Source organism: Ustilago hordei (genome assembly GCF_900519145.1).
Source record: "Ustilago hordei strain Uho2 genome assembly, contig: UHO2_contig_03, whole genome shotgun sequence".
Lineage (NCBI taxonomy): Eukaryota > Fungi > Basidiomycota > Ustilaginomycetes > Ustilaginales > Ustilaginaceae > Ustilago > Ustilago hordei.
In genome coordinates, this window is record NW_024545288.1 from 1,942,840 (window position 1) to 1,964,314 (window position 21,475).

At 50.0% G+C, this 21,475-nt stretch overlaps 4 protein-coding genes across 4 annotated transcripts; 3 read left to right on the forward strand and 1 right to left on the reverse strand.

Annotated features, from left to right (window-relative positions):
• Positions 1-2,121: 2,121 nt before the first annotated feature.
• UHO2_02174 (uncharacterized protein) lies at positions 2,122-3,117 on the reverse strand (the record flags this gene model as incomplete). The annotated part of the gene is made up of 1 exon (XM_041559611.1): positions 2,122-3,117. The coding sequence occupies one exon, from the start codon at positions 3,115-3,117 to the stop codon at positions 2,122-2,124; it is 996 nt and encodes a 331-aa protein (XP_041415545.1).
• A 969-nt stretch (positions 3,118-4,086) lies between these two features.
• On the forward strand, positions 4,087-5,142 carry UHO2_02175 (uncharacterized protein; the record flags this gene model as incomplete). Its single annotated transcript, XM_041559612.1, has 1 exon — positions 4,087-5,142. The coding sequence occupies one exon, from the start codon at positions 4,087-4,089 to the stop codon at positions 5,140-5,142; it is 1,056 nt and encodes a 351-aa protein (XP_041415546.1).
• A 2,424-nt stretch (positions 5,143-7,566) lies between these two features.
• On the forward strand, positions 7,567-8,427 carry UHO2_02176 (uncharacterized protein; the record flags this gene model as incomplete). Its single annotated transcript, XM_041559613.1, has 3 exons — positions 7,567-7,814; positions 7,929-8,065; positions 8,213-8,427. 3 exons carry the CDS (start codon positions 7,567-7,569, stop codon positions 8,425-8,427), a joined length of 600 nt encoding a protein of 199 aa, XP_041415547.1.
• Positions 8,428-9,148: 721 nt separating this feature from the next.
• Positions 9,149-12,241, forward strand: UHO2_02177 (uncharacterized protein; the record flags this gene model as incomplete). Its single annotated transcript, XM_041559614.1, has 1 exon — positions 9,149-12,241. The coding sequence occupies one exon, from the start codon at positions 9,149-9,151 to the stop codon at positions 12,239-12,241; it is 3,093 nt and encodes a 1,030-aa protein (XP_041415548.1).
• Between the last annotated feature and the right edge of the window lie 9,234 nt (positions 12,242-21,475).

Sequence of the window (21,475 nt, forward strand, 5' to 3'; positions counted from 1 at the left end):
TAGGTCTTCGATACCTGTGCTCCTTCCATATGAACCCATGACCCTCCTGCTTCTTGAGCATCCAGGCCCATGACAGTATACATCATGGTGTATAGTGGAGTTCAGGTACGCTTGCTTTACGTCAATAGAATCCATTTCCCAATCTCGTATTGCTGCGACCGCGATCACCCCTCGAATGGATTGGATAGGTGCTACTGGTGCGAAGACCTCTGTATAGTCGATGCCCTCGCGTTGAGTGAAACCTCGTGCCACGAGCCGGGCTTTGAACTTTGTTGGCACGAGGTTTGCATCGGTTTTGATCTTGAGTACCCAACGTGTGTCGACGGTGTTTGCACCCTTTGGAAGGTCGACTATCTCCCATGTGCCCATCGCCTCTAATCCATCCAGCTCCTTTCGCATGGCCTCCTCCCAGTGCTTTCTGTCCTCTCCATTCATTGCTTCATGTATGGTTGGGTCCAGGTTCTTTCTCCGTTCCGGTCGCGTCGCTACGAGTCCATAGAATTCGCTGTCAATTTGAGTTTCGGCGATTGGTCCTTGTTCCATCACCTCTGCTATTCCTTCGCGTAATCTTTCTTCCGAGTCTGACTCCATATCCATGTATTCTCGTAGTGGCTCTTCATCTGTTTCGTCGAATATATTTTCTTTGTTATATCCTAGATCTTCGAGATTTTCTTCTGTCATCGTCATTGGGGGTGCCTTTGTATCAACCGGTCGCCACTCTGTTCTGTCTGACCAGCACTTTGATTCCATGAATTTTGCTGAATTGCTCCAGAAGATGTTCGGATTGTAGTCCGGGCTGTAGAAAAGCCAGCCCTTCCTCTCTAGACTGTACCCTAAGAAAATGGATGCGACGGCTCGCTGGTCCAGTTTCTTGTTGTCCCGTTTAACTTTGGGTATGTTTACCCATGCCAGACAACCAAACACTCGTAGGAGCTTTAAAGCTCGTTCCGGCGACTTGCCAAACATCGCTTGATAAGGGAATTCATTATCAACGCTCGGAGTGAGGTTTATTTTGAACGCTGCAGCTCTGATCGCGTATGGCCAGAACTTCTTCGGTAGTCTCCTCTGCATTAGCAACGTTCTCATCTTCTCTCCAAGGGTCCTGTTCATTCTCTCTACCCGTCCATTTTGTTTGCTGTTGTACCCTACGGTGGTTTGCCACTCTATGCCCTTTTCTAGCGACCATTCTAATGCATCATTGCTTTTCCATTCTGTTCCTTGATCGGATCGGATCGCTTTTAGCTTCCGATCCGTCTGTGTCTCCAGGAACGAAACAATCCTTTTAAGTTGCATAAAGGCATGACTCTTTCGTGTCAATGGCTGTGCATACACATACTTGCTATGATCGTCGACTAGCACCAACGTGCATGTGTACTCCGTCACGTGGGACGAGTCTATTATTAGATCGACGTGGATAAGATCCAGGGGCCCTACGGCTCTCTCGCCGCTACCTTTCCCCATCCGAGCGCTTGTGCTCTTGGATCGTACGCACTGCTCACATGTCAGAGCGGTGTTTGGATCCAATTTCATGGTATGCTTATCCTTTAACTTGTTTGTGATCGCCTTAGCTTTATCTCTTCCTGGGTGCCCGAGACGCTCATGCCATAGTTGTTGCTTTGAAACTTTCGGCTCATTCTTAATATGCTCGAACTCCTCATCAACACCTTCAAACAATGGTGCTGATGTGGCCATCGCGCTTTCTTGCCATGTGTCGCCTCGGAACTCCAGAAGTCCTCGCTCGCGATTCTTTGCAATCTTAAGTGTCATGCCGTTTGTTAAGAAAATTTGGCCGCCGGTTGTGTCCAATATCACTCGTGCTCCTTCATCCGTTAATGAATTTGTTGACAGAAGGTTAACCTTAAGGTGCTTTACATACAATACATTTTGCAGAGAGATTTCCCCGTAATCTGTTGATATGCTCGCATCTCCTATAGCTGCCGCTTTCAAGACCTCGCTTCCGGCGGTAATTATCCGCTTTCGGCAAGTTCTCGGGTGAATGAGCATGCTGTAGTCGTTCACCATATGATAACTCGCCCCCGAGTCCAAGATCCAATGAGCTGTTTCTTTTGGGTTCGAGGGGTCCTGCCATTTCATTGGGAGGGTGAGGGAGCACCACGCTTCCTATTTGGGTTCAGCGAGGGGAGAGTCCTTGGGAATGGTAACCAAGGCGTCGCATTGGCTGATATCATGTCCCGGTCGCTTGCAGATCCAGCATCGGATTCGGCGTGGTTTGCTTGCGTTCCTCGGGCTCGCGTGGCTGTTGTCGGCTTCGGCTTCGGTCTCTCCGGCCCGTTCATTTTGATCGTCGTTGCCGGCGGTTCTAGCGCTGGCTTGTCGGGGGTCGATCCTTTGTGCGGGGACACTCTCGACAGCAGTCTGCCGGATGCTTAATGCGGTGGCAAGGGCGTTGAAGTCGATTTGATGGACGGTGGCAACCATCTCCTTGTACACCGGATGCCGGATCGTGCATTTCTGCAGGGCCGAGAACAATGTATCATCGGCAAATGGTTTTCCGAGGAGACTGCTTTCAGTTTGTATGGACCGGATCTCTTGGATTAGCTTTCTGGCATCCGAGTGAAACATCTTTGCATCGTTGAGTTGCGAGATAAGCGCAAGTCTGTGGGACGTCTTGGTGGCTTCATTCGTGAGACCGTTTTCGATCTTTCTCCATACTTGGTTGAAAGTAAGGTACTCCTTGATTACATCTAGAACGAGGTAGTTTACATTGTGTTCTCCGGTAGTATCGATTGTTCCACGCAGGGCGTTAATTAAAGCATCGTCAAGGGAGCGGCTCCATTTCGGGTGTTTCTTGTCGTACGTTCCCTCGAGATGTTTCATCGCATGAGGCACGGATCGGAGGAAAGATTTCACGTGAGCGCTCCAGCTATGGTAGTTTCGTGACGTGAGCTTTGGCACAGGTTCAAGGAGCTTTGCTAGGGTGCGAAAGTTATATCGCTTGTCGCCATCATCAAAGTCGGAGTCGGAATCGGTGTCTCCGTCGGCTTCATCGTTGATGGCCTCCGGCTCGTTCTCGCTCGTGGCATTATTGTCGACCCGAACCTGGGTGTTCTTGCCTTTTCTGCTTCCTTTAGTCCTCGTTTCGGTGTCTTCTACCATGGTTGTCGGCGAGTTTTCGGTTAGCTCGGTGATAGCTTCTTCAGACTCTTAATCAATTGAAGATAACAATTAATATACGGCGTTATCGGGGTCACGATCAGACTCCCTTTGCCACAGCCGTATGTTCTATGTAATGCTTGGTTTTCTTAGTGTGAGACTAAATGACAAACACATATATATACTCCATTCACTGCTCTGATCCCATCCGAGGCAGGGTGTGTTCCTTCATTTGTACCCCTGTGTTGCTATGATACCGGGTGCCACTGTGCTGTCACCATGACAACAATTGCGTACCTCATTGTGCTCCTCGCTTATGTGAGCCTCCCGTATCTCGATGTCTCGGCCGTAACACGTGCACCTTGCTTGAGATGCCGACGCATCTTCAACTACTTGCCTTCGTCAATTCCGACGCAATAAGGTCTCGCTGATCCAAGAAAGGCTTCGTCGCTATAGATTACCGCATCAGGACAGCGACCTCGCTAATATGAAAGAGCCAGATGGAGCATGCTGCAGTGTTACGCCCAAATTAAACCCCAGCTCTAAAAGCATTGCCGCAGGCTGTGTGCCCCCTCGTCAGCTTTGACCCCGCAAACGATACTTTCTGCGCCCTGAATTTTCGATCCTTATTTCCCCTTCCACCGTTCTTTCTGTCTGGCCCTTATTGCTTCCTGGCACACTCTACTATACCAAAAGGCCGCAACAAAGACACGCAAGATAGTCGTAGCTCCTTCGCCACCACCAACCCGACATAACTCAATTCGAGCGGTGCTGAAACAATTGGAGACTTGGCGAATCCTGCTGGAGCTCCAATGTCACGTGATGACGAACGAATTTTCTCGGAAAGCGGAAGAAGCCTCCACCTCGATGCATTGTGGGTCTGTGAGTGAAATGATGCTTTGATCCATTCCACGCTCTTCTTCCAACACCTAAACCGTGAGCAGCCACATCTCTGCGCTTAGTACGAGCAATATGGGTAAAGCCGAGGCTGGGTCGCTCAAGGCGATCTCTAATGCCATCAAGGCAAAGGGCCTGACAAAGCTACGCTTCTACTGCCAGATCTGTCAGAAAGCATGCCGCGACGAGAATGGGTACCGCAGTCACCTCGAGTCGGAAGCACACTTCCGGCAGATGGATGCTATCGCATCGTCTGGTGGCGCTCAGAAAGTCATCGATGACTTTAGTGCCACTTTCCAAAAGGAGTTCGTTCAGCTGCTCAACCGACGCTTTGGTACCCGTAGAATTCGTGCCAACCAGGTCTACCAAGAGTACATTGCGGATCGCCATCACACACATATGAACGCAACCCAATGGACAAGCCTGTCCGAATTCGTCAAGCATCTCGGCAGGGAGGGTATCGTGCAAGCTGAGGATACCGACCAAGGTTGGTACATCACATGGATTGACAATTCCCCTGCAGCTTTGGCACGCCAAGATGCACTGCAGAAGATGGAGCGCGCCAAGATGGACGACGAGCAGCGACAACGTCGACTGCTTCAAGAGCAGATCGAAAGGGCATCACAAGCGACCTTGTCCGGTCCGGTAAAGGAAAATCAAAAAGACACGCAATCGACAACAGACAAGACCCCTGAGGGCCTGCAGAGGACCAGTGATGCCCCGATACGCATAGGCTTATCTCTCGGCGGCGTTGCTCGAAAGCCAGACAAAGAATCCGACAGCACTCAGACTACCAGCATGAATAGCTCTGCATCTGTGCCACTGACAAAGTCGGCGCCCACTTCCTCCGCTCCAGCTGCTTTCAAGATGGGCTTCAACGTGCTCAAATCTACTTCGAAGCCAGCCAATCCGCTCAAACAGGCCGACTCGATGCGTTCAACAAGCGATTCCAGCAAAAGCAAAGGCCAGTCCAGCAGCTCAACTAGCAAAGCCAAGCCACCAAGCAGTATGACCATGGCCGAGAAGATCATGCACGAGGAGCTGGAGCGCAAGAAAAGGAAGGCCAACTCCTCTTCGGGCCGGTCTGCTGGCCCGCAGATGCAGCAAGGCGTCAAACGGAGCCGATTTTGAAGGCACTGTCCTGAGCTTTCGATCCATCCTCCGTCATTCGCCGCCGGCCACCGCTCAAGTCAACCATCCTGTTCTCTGAAGGAGTCGGCTCGTGTACCGCGACCATACCGTATACCCTCTTGCATCTGTATTTGTACCACTATCCACTGCTGACTATGACACTTCCAAGCATTGCATGATGAGACCGAGGTCTCAATGCCGTTTTGCGCTTGAATCGTAGATACAGTAACCCATCCACCCAAGGAGGGAAGAGGAGCGACTGCCCGATGATCGGACTAGCTGAAAGCCACATGGGCCCGACCCGATCCGCGGCCCGACAATCCAGTTGCAGATCATCACACCTTGACAGGGACACACACCGACTCACGACTCTGTATGACTTAAATGAACGTTGTTTGGCGCGTGATGCTCTCGCTGCCGTCTCCGAAATCGACTTGTCCACCTTCCTCAGTCTCAGGATAAGTGCATAAGTGTGGAAGAATGGAAGCAAGTTTAGAGTGCGGAACTGCATCTCCGAGCGATCCTGATTTTTAGGCAACAGAGAAGGCGTCTTGCAGAAGATCTCAACCATGCTGATCACGTTGCTGTGCGAGATTTCGACTGCTTTGGGCATACCTGTCGTTCCGCTGCTGAACGGAAGGTAGGCGGTATTGTTGATGTCAGAAGGGACGTATGGCATGGCTTCTTTGGCAGTGGTTTCATCAACCATGACGTTTTCGATCGACTCAACGCCGCCGAATCCGAACAGGTTGCGATCAGTAGTAATGTTATTGTGACTGCCAATACCGGCTTTGCTCAAGCGAGCCATGTATCTAGAGCTGACGGTTTGGTCAGGCGCAGAAGACATGCTTGATTTTGGATTGAAGCTATTCTGGGTTTGCCAGTGCACCGCGAACTCCAATGAACTGACACGCCAGCAAGGCGATGGCGAAATTCGATGGATGAATAAAGATGGAGGAGGATAGTGTCGCCGGCTCAGCCAAAAACAAAGAGCAGCAGCATCCCACCCAGAGTTGTGGTAATATTCCCCGTCAGCACCAGGCGAGAGTCACAAGTGAGGGTGAGAAAGACAGGCCAAGTGCCCATTAAGCGCTCCTTGGCCTTATGCGCCAAGACAATTCTCGATTGAAGTTGAGACTGTGAAGTTGGGCGCAAATTTGTAATCCACGAATAACGACAGCTAGCGTCAGCCCTGCAGCTCCTTTTGCACTTTTTCTTGGCTCTTGGCTTTCTCACACCTCTCTTGGCCCTGGCCTTGGGATCGCTGCCATGCTGCAACGTCGAACCCACACCTCCTTGTGATGTCGACTCGTAAAATTTTGTTACAACATGCTTTTGCATTGCAGTTGAAGAAGGGCAAAACGCTGAAGCTGAAGCTGAGAGTGAGAACGGGAGAGAGAAGGGGAGGCAGAGGAAGAGAGGATGCATTGCTGCTCTGACATCTCTTGTCGCTCTATCAGCGCACGCAGGAATATAAATAAGCCAACTTGCAGCTCTGAGAATTGGCCAAGCCTGGTGTAACTACATCCTGCAGCATCAACAGCAGCAGTGGCCAGCGCTTGCTGATGAGAATGTGATGTCAATGTGGGTTGAGATCCCTTGCCCTCATCCTTGCCCTTGCCCGTTCCTGCGCTGCTCATCCATGTTTCGTCGTTTTTGCGGATCAGCAGCTAGCTGACCGCCTCTTGTCGCTTTCCAGCTCTCAACCTGACCATCTGATACACCTTACATCCTTACACGCAACCACATCTCGGCCTACTCTTGTCACCCTCAACCCTTTCCTCTCAATACAGCTACAGTTTGCCAAGCTGATTCCGATTTTTTATTTATTTGCCAGACTCTCGGTTCTTCGAGTCTCTTGACACCTGTGCTGCTCAACTCTCTCTTTCGAATCTGGTCCTCTTCGTTGATGGCCTCGACAGTATCTTCACGACCATCATCTTAAAGCATCGACCTTCGACCCAGACAACGTACCCTAAGCCAGCTCGTCTGCGGAATCTTGTTCGTCAATCAAGCCGAGACGACCTTCACGATCCCACCAGGCGACACCGTTTGCCATCTTATTAGCCTGTTGCTAAGGACCCCTCACTGCAGTGTTTGGAGGCCTAACTGTCGAAGTACAGCGAGAGACAGCCGGGCTGTAGTCATCACGACACTCTCTTTGCACTATCTGTCGTTCTTGGCTGTCTCGCAAGAGATCTCGAGCACTTGGATTATCTTTTGCACCGCGACCACGTCATGAAGTCTAGCTCTTTGTGACTCGAAGCGAACGAGAGCACCCATCGAACTTTGTTTCCATAGACAACCTGGGGATCAACAAAGCCCTCTGCAGTAGCCTTGCCACGTACACAACACAACCGGTCTCGCAGATTGTGCCGTCATCCTCGCAGTGCCCAGACCAAGCAGCAGTCACATCTCGCCATCATGGCACCGAGTCCGTTGACAACAGACGGTGGCCTGTGTGCCATGCCCCTCTCATCTTCGCCCCCTGTCTGGCAAGCTATCAGGCGAGCGGATGCCACAGCAAGCACTTCCAGCATCGCTTCATCGGATTACCAGGTTCTTCGCAAATCCCCCAAAATGAACGAACGCGGAGACTTCAATGGCACATGTTCGAGGGAGCAGGCGATGATGATCACACCAGAGACTCCAGATGGATCTTGCACGTCATAGTAAGTAGACACCTGCTTTTCATAGCCACTGAGAAGTGTCCTCCCTCGTGATAGATAGCTCCGTCTCCGGAAGTACGCTGACCCTCGCTCTCGCCCTTTCTTTGATCACACTAGCTTCGCCGATGTCACAGACTACTGCTGCGCGGCTGTTGGAGGCATCTACAATGCAACCTTCCAGGCAGTCAATGTCTCCGACACGCAGGCCGTGGCCCTCGATCACCCTATCTGTGCGACGTCAAATTATGCAGACAGTGAGTAACCTTTCGCCTCTAATCGGGCCAGCAATGCAGCAGCAGACCTTGCCTCGATCTCTGTCTTTGCATCAACACACGTCAGCCTCATATCTAACAGAAGCTGACACTTCCGCCTTGATCTCGCCCTATCGTCCTCTAATTCAGTGTTCTCCTGCTACCAATACGTCACCGAATCGCATTGCGTGTCAACAACACCTGTTCCGTACGGCGTCTGCAACAAGAACGGGCCAGACACGAGTCGAGTAATCCGACAAGCATCGTCGAGTGCTGCTTCAAGCGCCCCTACTTTGGCATTGCGCTGGACCTTGGCTCTCACCGGCCTACTCGCGTGCTCTGCCATACAGGCCATGGCCGGCTAGCTTGCGCAAGCATTCCCATTCCCCATCTTGCAGCAGCAGCATTCCGGCAGGGAGCCAACCTAATCGTAGATTCATAGCATTATACCCACGAGATTGTTTTAGTCACCGCTACCCCGAATCATTATTAGCCTTACTTTCGACCTGAATTTCCTTGCTTTGCCCTTCCCAATGGAAAGCTGCTTCATGTTGCACTCTCGCTGCTCAAAGTGTCTTCGTGATGAGCTTGACTCCAGTTTGTGTGAAACAATCATGCTCCGCACTGGCTCGAATAAAAATTGTTAGGAAGATCCGGGTAACAGGCTCAATTCGGAAAAAAAAAAAAAAAAAAAAAAAAAAAAAAAAAAAAAAAAAAAAAAAGGGAACACAAATGTGTTGGTTGCAGCCGAGAAAGTGCGGGACACCAACAAGGCGCGCGACGCGTGCTTGCTCCACCAGCCAAAGGAAAAGTGACCCTTGACACCTTCGAGCCCATCGTCCACAATCATAACCAGCAGCAGCGCCCACATATCGTCGAGGTCCGACGCCACCAACTCAAAAAAGCCTCAATCCGACTCCCGTACTGCAAGTGTCAGCGAGACCGGCGCTTACACAAGCTGGCCAGCCAGTTGAGCGACACCGAGCGGGTCTTCACCCTATCGTCCAAGACGTCGACTTTCCCCCCTTCGCGGAACGAGGCTGCAGCGCTGCGCTGTCAAGGTTCGCATCTGGCTCACCACAGAACATGGCTTCATCCTTGCAGAAACCGATGGGCCAGGCAGGATCTGCGGCGCCAGGCCAAGCCGTCGATGATGCCGACATCGTGCAGGAAATGTACAGGCTTCTTGGCAACCTCACCCGCAGCTTTGTTCCCGCCACCCGCAAGAAGCGAGAAGAAACAAAAGAGGAACGGAGAGCACGCAAGGAGCTCAAAGATGCGCTCGACGACATGGGCTACGACATCATTGAGCTCAAGGCCGAGTCCGCAACCTCCGCTCGCCGGCCCGACCAAAGCATGGTTGTCGACTCGATAAGACGCAAGGTTACAAGGCTGTCTGTAGACGGAGGCTACGAGTCTGCCAACCGCTTCGCCAACATTCTCACAAGGCTCTCTGATCCGCAAGGCTCAAATCAGTTGCGGAACTTGCATGGCATGTTCGAACTGTTCGACGCGCTGGCCTTCACCGCGAGCGATGCTGGTGCGGCTGCAACCCCCGCCTCGCGTGCAGTATCCTCGAATGCCAGCAGACGAGACGTGGATCCGAGAGCAACGCCGTACACGATCGCCGATACACCCGCAACCAGTGCACCCACCACGGCACCCACCACTGCAGCGGGGCGACACGTTGAGCAACCGCACGCGAGCAGCCGGGCAGCATCCACTCGTTCTCGCCCGGGCGCCGCCGAAACCTTACCAGCGAAGTCGTCTCAAGCGATACCCGAGACGCGCTTGACAGGTAGTGCGCCCGCAGATTCAAAGCAGCTCATAACAATTGCTGATGTGCGAGACAACAACAAACCCATACCTAAAGCGCAGCTGCTGCAGAATCTAAGGCAGAAGCTAGGCAAAAATCAGATTTCCGAAGACGAGCTGTTGCAGGATGTCGTCTACCTGATGCAAGGCATCAACGGTCGGCATGTGCGATTCCAAGAGGAGTACCAATACGACACACCAGAAGTAGCTCAAGAAGAAGCAGCAGGACCAGCCAAGGTGGTCAGAGTGGTCTTCAATGAAGGAGAGGCAGGGCTTATCAATGCTCCAACCAAGAGGATCATTCACCGACTTTCTGAGCTCGGCCAGCTCTACAAGCGAGTCTCAGAATTCTCTCAACAGAGGAGCACGATGCCGGCCTCGGGTCTTATCATGCAGAGCCTCTGTCATTTCATGTCCAATGAATTATCTGGCTTCTACCGCCTCGTAGCCAGTCTCGAAGCGCAGATGAGTTCCTTGGCGAAGATCGGTAGAGGTGATTTGGGCGGACGGGCGGCCCCTGCAGCTGAATCGGATGAAAGTGCTAATGGTGCAGCGACAACGTACGTCACGCTCAAGCGACTCTCGCTGTGGACCGAGGAGATGACCTTGCGCTTCCGGCTCATGAGCACCATCATCGAAAGCTGCCAAGATGCACACGGAGGCTCACTTGTTTCGCTGATTCATTCCTACACGTTCAATGGCGATCCTTTCATCCGAAGATTCACATCTGGTCTCCTAGACGAGGTGTCGAAGCCGTTCTTTCATTCGCTTTCGTTGTGGATCTACGAAGGCGAGCTGCAGGATCCCTTTCTGGAGTTCTTTGTCGAGCTCAATGACGATCCGCGCAAAGTTAGCAACGGCCGTGCCAACACGAGCGGTGCAGATGGAGACATGCCAAGCTTCTCTGATCTGGACGGTGACGCCGCTTCTCTATGGCAGAACAAGTTTGTCTTCCGCAAGGAGATGTTGCCGAGCTTCCTGCAAGAATCGTTTGGACGCAAGATCTTCTCGACGGGAAAGAGTCTCAACTTCATCCGACAGAGCTGCGGTGACGGCGACTGGGTAGCCACACGGCATACTATCTCGGGACCGGGTGCGGAGCTACGTTACACAGACTTGGCCGGCCTGGAAAGCACCATCGAACGAGCATTCACAAGCGCCAGCAAGAGATTGCTAGACATCTTCCTCGACGAATTCAGACTACTGGAGCATCTTCGAGCTCTCAAAGACTATCTCATGCTGGCACGTGGTGACTTTGTGGACCTTCTCATGGCATCTTTGGGACCAAGTCTGAGCCGACCGGCTAACTCGCTCTTCCGTCACAACCTGACTGCATCGCTCGAAACGGCGATCCGCGGATCGAACGCGCAGCATGATGACCCGGAAATCCTTCGAAGGCTAGATGCACGCATTCTCGAGTTCAGTACGGGCGACACAGGTTGGGACACATTCACGCTCGAGTACAAGCTCGACTCTCCGGTCAATACTGTGCTGGACAACCAAGCCATGGTTGGATACCAAACGATCTTCACGCATCTGTGGAAGATCAAGCGGGTGGAGCTCGCGCTAAACTCGAGCTGGCTCCGATTGCATGAGACGGGAACTTCGCTGTGCAGGGTCAAACGAGGAACAGCGAGTGGGGTGCTGCCTGAACTGCGTCGCGAGTCGCAGAGAACCATGCTGATGCTTTCCGAGATGATCCATTTCATCCGACAGATGCAAGGTTTCGCTCAGCTCGAGGTGATCGAGTACTCTTGGAATGACTTGCTCACCTTCTTCTCGAGACGCCAAGGCGACTTGGACGAATTGATTGAGAGTCACCGAGCGTATCTGAACGCACTGATCGGCAAGGTTTTGTTGCGCGGTGGTAAGAGAGGATCACAGGACTACCTGGCGGGCGAGCTGAGGACGCAATTCGACTCGATTCTTGCGTTCACTGTTGCTGCAGACGACTTGACGCACTTCAGCACACGTGAGCTGGCGCGTTACGACATGGAGCGAGGCGTTGTGACGACGCCTACGGAGCGGGGAGCGCGGTCACAACCAGTGTCAACGAGTGGAGCACCAGCTTCATCAGCATCGCTCGCGCCTAGTGATCCATCTGAGCTAGCACGGATCGTGAAGCGGCTGGGAGAAGCATCGAGCGCGTTCCAAGAGAGAATGGTGTTGATCGTCGGTGCGCTGGAGAAGCATGCCAACCTGACGGTGCGCGATCTTGCGGTCCGCTTGAACTTTAACGGACGATACGAAGTGACATCGCATCGCTCTAGCAGCGCCGCGAACGCGTCAACAGCAATGTCGAGCAGTGCTGTCAAAGATAAGAAGAAGGAAGGACCAGCAAACATAGTTGCAGCAGCGTCTTGATCCGATTCCATCATCTTTCAGCTTCATAGAAACCCACCATGATTGATAATATCGCAATCTGCAGAGATGTGTCACATCAGCGATTTGTTTTGACCGAGTCACAGGAGGCATAGGTTTGCAAAGCATGAGCAGGATTCAGACGGAGAGAGAATAGGGTCTGCCGAATGCAGATATGACATCGGCCGGTGCACAGCATGCAATAGCAAAATGCCCTCTGCCGATTGAAGCGACGTTGTGTGTGCGCGATGATTCTGATGCAGCCAATGATCCGACATATGTGATGGTAGACTTTGCGTCGGGAGATGACAAGGCGTGAACAGCTAGCAGACTAACTTACTGAGAAAAGTAAGACCTGGAGCCGTGTCTGCGGTGACACCAGACAGACACGTCTGCGACTAAGGCAAACGCGTTGTCTCAGCCCTCTCCGCCTTTTTGTCTTGGTCAGTCAGAACAGGCATGTTTGCATCGCTCAACGGGTGACCATCTCTTTCTTCCTTCTAGACCGTCACATGGGAAACGAAGGCACCAATTCACAGGACTAGAGATGAATCTTTCTTGATCAAGCTTTTGAGCCGAGCTAAGAAAAGCGAAACGCTTCTTGCTATGTCCAAGCCGTTGGAAAGCAAGGAGCGGAAAACAGCTGGAATTTCATCCCTCGACTTTGCCGCTGGCAACCAAGCCTGCAGTTCGGACCAATTTTGTTCAATTTTGAACTTACGAGGCTACAAAGCGCGACCCTTGCCTCGAACCAGCAAATCATAAACGCATCACGTGATGTACTGACGTTTCTCCACTTGACAGCCTGGCCTAAAGTAGATTTGACGTTACTGAGGGAGGACCTTTCATGAAAACAAGAGAGAAGAAGATTATGTTGAAAAATAGCAATCCAACATGGTGACACAGGCCGATCAGATCGGAGATCGGGCAGAGCTGATCAGGTTAGATGAAAGATCTGATCAGAGATCGAGCCAGGACAACCTCACCAGAGATCAGGTGTGATGCAGTCCCACTTGTTGTCATGGTAGGTCATTAAGTAGGAGTGCTCCCACATTAGGCTAGTGCTGCTCACAATGTATATATATCTCACAGAGAGTGCTAGGCTCTTGCCACATTCCCTCAGGGTCAATTGAGTATATGTTTCTGCTTTAACAAAGTAGTGACATCATACTTAGACCATCCCTGATCACCAGTATCAGGACCCAAAATGACTTCAGTTTCTAACAGGTTATGAGCCCAAGCAGCTGAAACACTACCAGTATGTCTAAAGTAAACTATTCTATCTACAACTCCTTTGTCACCACCATGCAGAACCTCCTGCCATGACTACCTAGAATGGTCCAAGATCATTTTAATCAGGTCATGGAAGATGAGGTCTACAGTATGCCCAATGCTCTGAAGGACAGCCAGTTGTTGAAATTCATTATCAACAATGATGAAGAGCAAACAATCTCACCCCTGACTATCCTGGTCAAGTGCATTAGTGCACTCTACAAAGGAACACACAGTCTTGGCCCATTCACCAATTGAATTGAGCTTGGTAAACAAATGCAAACTAGAGTGAACCTCTTTGTGAGAAACAAAGAATGGGATGCATCTCACATACTTGACCTCAAGATCAAAGGACAGCTGGAACTTGCTCCCAAGCAGACCAACTATCCAATGAAGATGGACACCCCCACATCTGTTGGAGACAATACCCCCATTTTTAACTTGGATGACTCCAACTGATGGTTAGTTGGGTGTGACACCACTCCAGGGCCCACACCCAAACTCAACCCACTCATGAATCATCACCTGAAGGTGCTCTCTGGTTTGAATGACAAGATGAGATGGGACAATCAGGATCTCCTTGATCTGAGGAAGGTCTCAGTACACACATGGCAATGCAGGATCTTCGCAATGCTGTCCATTGTCCCATTTGCATGAAATGTCCTTGACTGAAAGGCGACCACATTTGAGGATGCTGACTTGATGCTCAGCTCCATCATCATGTGTAGTTTCTCAAATAAACTATGCACTGAATACTTCACAGAGCATGGAGATCAGCCAGTGCCAATCACTGTTGATCTCTTCGACTGGGCAGTGGACAAATGTAAGAGACACTCAGCCACTAAAGAATATGAGCTCCTTGCCACCACTTATGCAATCTGCTGGGATCAAGTCAGCAGTAACACATACAACTTTCTCATCAAATGGGAGGCACATGTGTCTGAACTACATGCATACCTGCATGAACCCTGGATGCTGGACCATGTCACAGGGACGGCTGGCCTGCGCAAGAGAGTGTGCCAAATGATCAGCAGCAGTTATGATAATGTTGCGTAACGGAGCAGTATATGAAGGGTGCACAGAAGATCAACATATGAAGGGTGCACCAGATTGATCAGAGTTGACAACCATCAGGGATCAACGAGATTAATCGGGTTGGCAGCGCACATGATTTACGAGATCGATCGAACCCCAGGAATCCAGATCGATCTCATGGGATTGGTCGAAGTCAGCTGGACCAGTATGCTTCAACAAGTCAGCCAATCTGAACAAGTACTCAGAGCTATGCTGACGATGGAGGCAGCCAGATCAACATGCCTCAACTAATTGGCCGATCTGAACAGGTATTCAGAGCTGTGCCAATGTCGGAATCAGTCAGATCAGCACGCTTCAACTAGTTGGCCAATCTGAGCAAGTATTTGGAGCTGTGCCAATGACAGAGTCAGTCGGATCAGCACACTTCAACTAGTCAGCCGATCTGAACAAGTATTCGGAGCTGTGCCATCATCGGAGTCAGTTGAATCAGCACACTTCAACTAGTTGGCCGATCCAAACAAGTCGAGTCAGAACTGAGCTGACGTGACCACATGATCAGGGGGTATGGTCACGAGGTTCAAAAGGGGATTCACAAGATTAAGACGAAAGGGGGCTGTGCCAAAAGGGGGGGGGGGCATCACACATCAGACAGAAGGAGAGAATGAAGGCAAGAGGGCAGTGTTGCATAACCCTTACGCCGAGCAAAACAGTAGGAGCGCAGTATCGAAGGGGATGATGCCAGCAGGGCAAGGCAGTGCCTAACAGGGGACAAAGGCCCCTCAAGAGGAGCAGGATAGGTGTCAAGGGAAAACACTGATCGAACGTATAAATACTCTCTTTCTACCATAGCATTCGAGTGGACCGGCATCCACTCTAAAGAAAACTCTACTACTTACTCTATACTTACTAGGTTACGTATCTTCGCAATAGCAGTGCTCTTGCAATGACTCTCAACATGTGTGTTGTATCACCGTTAGTCGACAACTGTAGGCAGTGTTCTTTACACTAGCGGTCCAGTTCATTACTGTAGGCAGTGTTCTTCACACTAGTGGTCCAGTTCATTACTGTAGGCAGTGTTCTTCACACTAGCAGTCCAGTTCCTTGCTGTAGGCGGTTGTCATGGGCCTGGATGCTCAAGAAGCAGGAGGGTCATGGGTTCATATGGAAGGAGCACAGGTATCGAAGACCTAGTCGACACCAGTAGAGAGCATGGTCGTAGTGCAGTCTCCATGGAGACCATGGACTCCTATGGACTCACATGCAAAGGAGGGCCAAGCACAGCCACGAGGAGGACCAAGCTCAAGGAGCAGGCACAGCCACGAGGAGGACCAAGCTCAAGGAGCAGGCACAGCCACGAAGAGGACCAAGCTCAAGGAGCATGCAGATGGTTACCACTCAGGGGCTCGAGAGACAAGAGCCAAAGGAACTGTCACTGATCAAAGGAGGAGGAGCAGTGTCGAAGGAGTCGACACAGCTCAAGAGGCACAGGGGTGCCAAGCAGGAGAGGCCCCTGAGCAGTACTCGATGAAGAAGGTACTCTCTGGAGAGAGAGCAGGAGCAGCATCGCTGGCGATGCTGAGAAGAGGTATATAACCATGCTTTCTCATCAATAGGTCGAGTGGATCCTCATCCACTCTACTCACCATACAACTAGTCAATACTTTAGAAACACAAGTACTCATTAGTTACAGTCAGCATAGCAGCAATCTATCAAGGTTGCTCCTCATCGTAGTGTGTGTGTTGTATCACCACTACCTGACGTCCGAAGGCGCCCATAGCAGGTTAGCGGTCCGGATATAGATAGAACCGAAGGCAGTAGTCCACTGCGGTCCGGGGATCACTTCAAGCATCAAGTCAACACACTGGACACTCGTGTTGACGCCACCAACCTTATCACCAACACCATCAACCTCATTATCATCGACGCCACCAACCTTATCACCAACACCATCAACCTCATTATCATCGACATCACCAATCTCATCACCAACACCATCAACCTCATCATCATCAACACTCACACCAGACCTTGGTGTCATCATAACATTGATATTGATCGTGCCGAGCTACCCCTGAACGGAGTGTCCACAGAGGTCAGCCGAAACCTACGATAGTATATACAACAAACGCCACCTGCTGTCACTGCACAACTTGATAGTCACCGAGTATCTCGAGACAATAGCTGTCGCACAGTTTGATAGTCACCGAGTATCTCGACAGACCGACCTGGGTTTCAGGCGCGAGACCCCTGACAGCGGTGTTGCTTGACACCAGCAGTCCAGTCAGTTATTGTAGGCAGTGTTTCACACCAGTGGTCCAGTAACTCATGTCCTCTGTAGGTGATTGGCATATCACAGTCCAGACGACATCCAAGAGCATATCAACAGTACTACGAACACTTGTACTGTAGGGGAGGGTGTATCATGCACTCACCAACAAACAACGTCCATGCCATGCAACCTCTGAACGGAGTGTTCAAGGCGGTCAGTCAAGACTTACTAGGTGACGATGCTTGGTTACATTTAGGCGAATCATATCGAGTAGTCCTTACTCAATCAACCCCAGCTAGTCTCTGGCGCGCGACCGCTTACAGACCACTGGTATAGGATGCTCAAACATGCTTTACCATCTGACAAAAATGCACTCTTTAATTCAGTCTTTATCCTACATGAACAACTCTACAGGAAGGATGAAATGGCTGAAAGCATTGCTCATGTTCTTCATCAGTGCTATGAGCTTGCTGCTGACAGTGCAACAGTGAGCACACAACACATGACTGAAGAATTGGAACTAATCACATTAAGCAGCATGCCTGATGTCACCACATGCCCAGCAATTGATGAGCATGGCAGCTCGAACTGCTGTCCAAATGACATGGCCCATGCCCATTGGAAGGAGAGTAGGATCAAAGTTGCCCCAAAGGGCCAGGCAAACACATGTATTGTATTGCCACTCACAAACACATGAGAGGAATAGGATGCATCACCAGCCTTGGCCTTCTTTACAGATATCAGGCCAGCACCAATAGAACTCCCCCCATGGTTTGTGCCATTTGTGTTTAACTCAGGAGCATCCTGTGTCATGGTAAACTCCTCACACCATGGGAAAGGTTGGCACAATATAGATAATTCAATCAGCATCACCACTGCCAATGGAGGAAAGCTCTCCACCACCAAAATGGGTGGAATGGTTAGTCTGCTCAGTTTCAGTCCAAAGACACACCAGTGGGAGCAGATGACATACTTGGATTGTCTACTCATTCCCAGTCTGGTGACAAACCTAATCAGGACAAAGTCAGTCATGCACAACCATGGTTGAGTGATCTTTGAGGACCAACTCATCACTGTCCAGGACAAACGTGGTAATGCCATTCACATACATACGAGTGGAGATGGCTACCCAGCTGCTGCAATGATGATATGGAGTGATGACATGCCCAAGCCTGTGGTATCTATGGCTTTTGCTGCAATGATGAATGGCACAAATGACATACACAACAAACCCTGCAGCAAGGCAGAGCTCTGGCACCACAGATTAGGTCATGCTAGCCATGATTCTATTCAACACACATGGTCAGTGACTCTATCTCACAACATCCCATTGGGTCCAACACCTCCTGCAGGTATACTCTGTGATGTTTGTGTGTGTAGTAAAGCTGTTGCTTGAAATGTTGCCTTCCCCAGGTGTGTTGAGAAGCCACTTGAATTAGTATCAATGGATGTGATGGGTCCACTGCACAGTGCCACTAAGTTTACATACATGCTCATCATCCATGATGCTCACTCTGGTATGACATGGGCACAAGGTCTCACAAGCAAAGGCCAAGCATCTCAAGAGGCAGCATGGTGGTTGTCAGAAGTGCACATCGACATACATCAGGAACCTAATGGAGTAATCCTTGACCAAGGTGTCCTAGAAGTCTGTGTAGATCAAGGAGAACTCTGGTCCACTGCCTTCTGGAACATCTGTTCATTGACAGGTGTGAAGATCACTGCTTCACCTACTCAACAGCATACTGATAATGCCTTTGCAGAATGAGCAATCCGGATGATCCAGAAGATTGCTTGCAGCTTGCTCTATGATTCTAACATGGATGAATGTTGGTGGCCCCATGCCATCTCACAGGCAACATTTATCCACAACTGATTGGTGGGGACTACTTGTGGTCATATAATGCTGTTTGAGTTATTCTATGGCAAATGCCCCAAGCTGTGCCAAATATGGAGATATGGATGCATAGCATATGTCGTACTTTGAGGCAACACACATTTGATGTGGCTAAATGATCATCCAGTAGTCAGCAAACACCTCTGCCCATGTGCTCTCTGGGGAACCTATTTGGGTTTCTCTGACACCCTGTGGGCTATAAAGGGGCATAAGGTGTGGCTCCTGGATCTCAACCAGATTGTCATTGCCAAGGATGTTTGCTTCTCCAAGTTCGACCAACCAGAGCCCAATGCTCCTCCCTCCCATGCACCCATCCTCATAGGGGACAATGGACTACTTCACTCATACATGTGGCTCCCACCAGATGAGACCAATGACTATGGAGGTGTCAAGCAGGACAATGTCATACAACATTCATTACCACAGTTTTCTTGTCAATGCAGACCATCATCACAGCCAACATCATCAGATATGTCAAGTTATGATTGGGAGTGGGACTGCTTGATGGCAGAGAAGGAAGCAGCCAGCAAAACTGTTGTCAATATTGATGCAATTGCAGTGGACCTCGAAGCAGAGCTGGATGCAACACAGTCCAAAAGGGTGGATGCCATGCGAGAATCACTGGACACAGCACCACTACTCGAGACACCTCATAGCGATGCTATTGCTGATGTATACAATGATGTCTCCACAATAGAGCATGAATTTGCATCCTTCACTGTGACATGCTCAGAAATGCTTGCAACTACCATTAGCAACCACTACATTGATCATATGGCATATGCAGTCACAGTGATGAATGGAACTGCTCTCATTGCCAGTGGTCAGCAACTATGCAGTGCTGATGGCATTCTATTGGAACCCTCATCACTCAATGAAGCAAAAATATGTGACAATTGGTACAAATGGCAAGAAGCAATGGAGAGTGAGATGAGAAGCATGAATAAAATGGATGTATTTGAGCTGGCAAATGTCCCAGTGGATGGTAAGCTCATCAGTGTCTGCTGGGTATTCAAACTCAAACTCAATGCTCAGAGACAAGCAACTTGGTACAAGGCACAATTGGTTGCACAAGGGTACACACAGCATCAAGGTTTGGATTATGACCAGACCTTTAGCCCAGTCATCCAATTGCAAACCATACACATGCTACTCATGATTGCCAGATGATACAGACTATATGTCACACAACTGGATGTCAGCACTGCATTTCTGAATGGGAAAATTGACAAGGACATATATGTACAAATACTGCCAATGTTTGAGACAAATGAAACTGAAGGCAAGTGTTACAAACTCAAAAAGGCTCTCTACAGCCTCAAGCAAGCTGGATGCCTATGGCACACAGAGCTTGATGAGCAGCTGCAAGCCTTCAGCTTCAAATGCTGTAGAGCTGAACCATGTGTCTACATGCATGGCACAAACAATGCAATGATACTCTTGGCAATATACATAGACAATCTACTAGTGATCAGAGCAACAACATCAAGGGTCCAAGCTGTAAGACAACAGCTCTCGAGTGTCTTCAGCATTACGGATCAAGGCAACATATCACACATCATTGGCTTGAATGTACGATATGATCATGAGGCACACACATTGTCAATAGATCAAAATGGGTACATTGAAGGTGTCTTGACAAAGTTCAGAATGAGTGAAGCCTGGACAGCTTTGACGCCAGCAATGGAGACAATCAACTCACTTGGCCCATGGGAAGCTGATGTAGCCAGCACTGAAGAGGTGCATTACTATGCATTGCTGGTGGGATCACTACTGTGGATTGCACAAGGTAGTCGGCCTGACATTGCCTTCACCGTTGGATGCTGTGCACAATTCATTGCAAACCCCTCAGAAGAACACCTTGCAGCTGCAAAGCAAGTTTTAAGATATCTCAAGGGAACAATGAGAGTCAACCTCACAGCAAGAGAGCCAATTGGCAAACTGATGCTCACCAGCTGGGTGGATAGCGATTGGGCAGGCTCATGCAACTGTCACAAATCAACTTCAGGGTACATATTTGCTGTAAATGGACTTGTATGTAGTTGGTTGTCATGACTTCAGCCAACAGTGGCAAACAGCTCCATAGAAGCAGAGTATGTAGCACTAGCAGGAGCTGCAAGAGAGCTAATCTGGACCACAATGTTCCTAGGTGAATTGAAACAATCTGCACTAACAATGACAGGAGTACAAGTAAGTGCTGGAACATTGATCATTCACTCCCATGATGGAAAGTTAACCTTCAATTGGAATGTGCCAGTCCTACACAGCAACTCATCTGGTGCACAAGCAATTGCGAACAACCCACAACACTTCAAAAGGACAAAGCACATCGACATAGCACACTTCTTTCTATGAGATGAAGTTGCGAGCCAATGGCTGACAATCACTCTGGTTCAGAGTAGCGAGAATCTGGCCAACATGATGACAAAACCACTGGTGGCACCAACACTCCTGCATCTCTGTCAACTATCTGGGCTAACTGTGATGGAGGAACATACTGGATTGAGAGGGGGTGTTGAAAAATAGCAATCCAACATGGTGACATGGGCTGATCAGATCAGAGATTGGGCAGAGCTGATCAGGTTAGATGAAAGATCTGATCAGAGATTGAGCTGGGATGACCTCACCAGAGATTGGGTGTGACACAGTCCCACTTGTTGTCATGGTAGGTCATTAAGTAGGAGTGCTCCCACATTAGGCTAGTGCTGCTCACAATGTATATATATCTCACAGAGAGTGCTAGGCTCTCACCACATTCCCTCA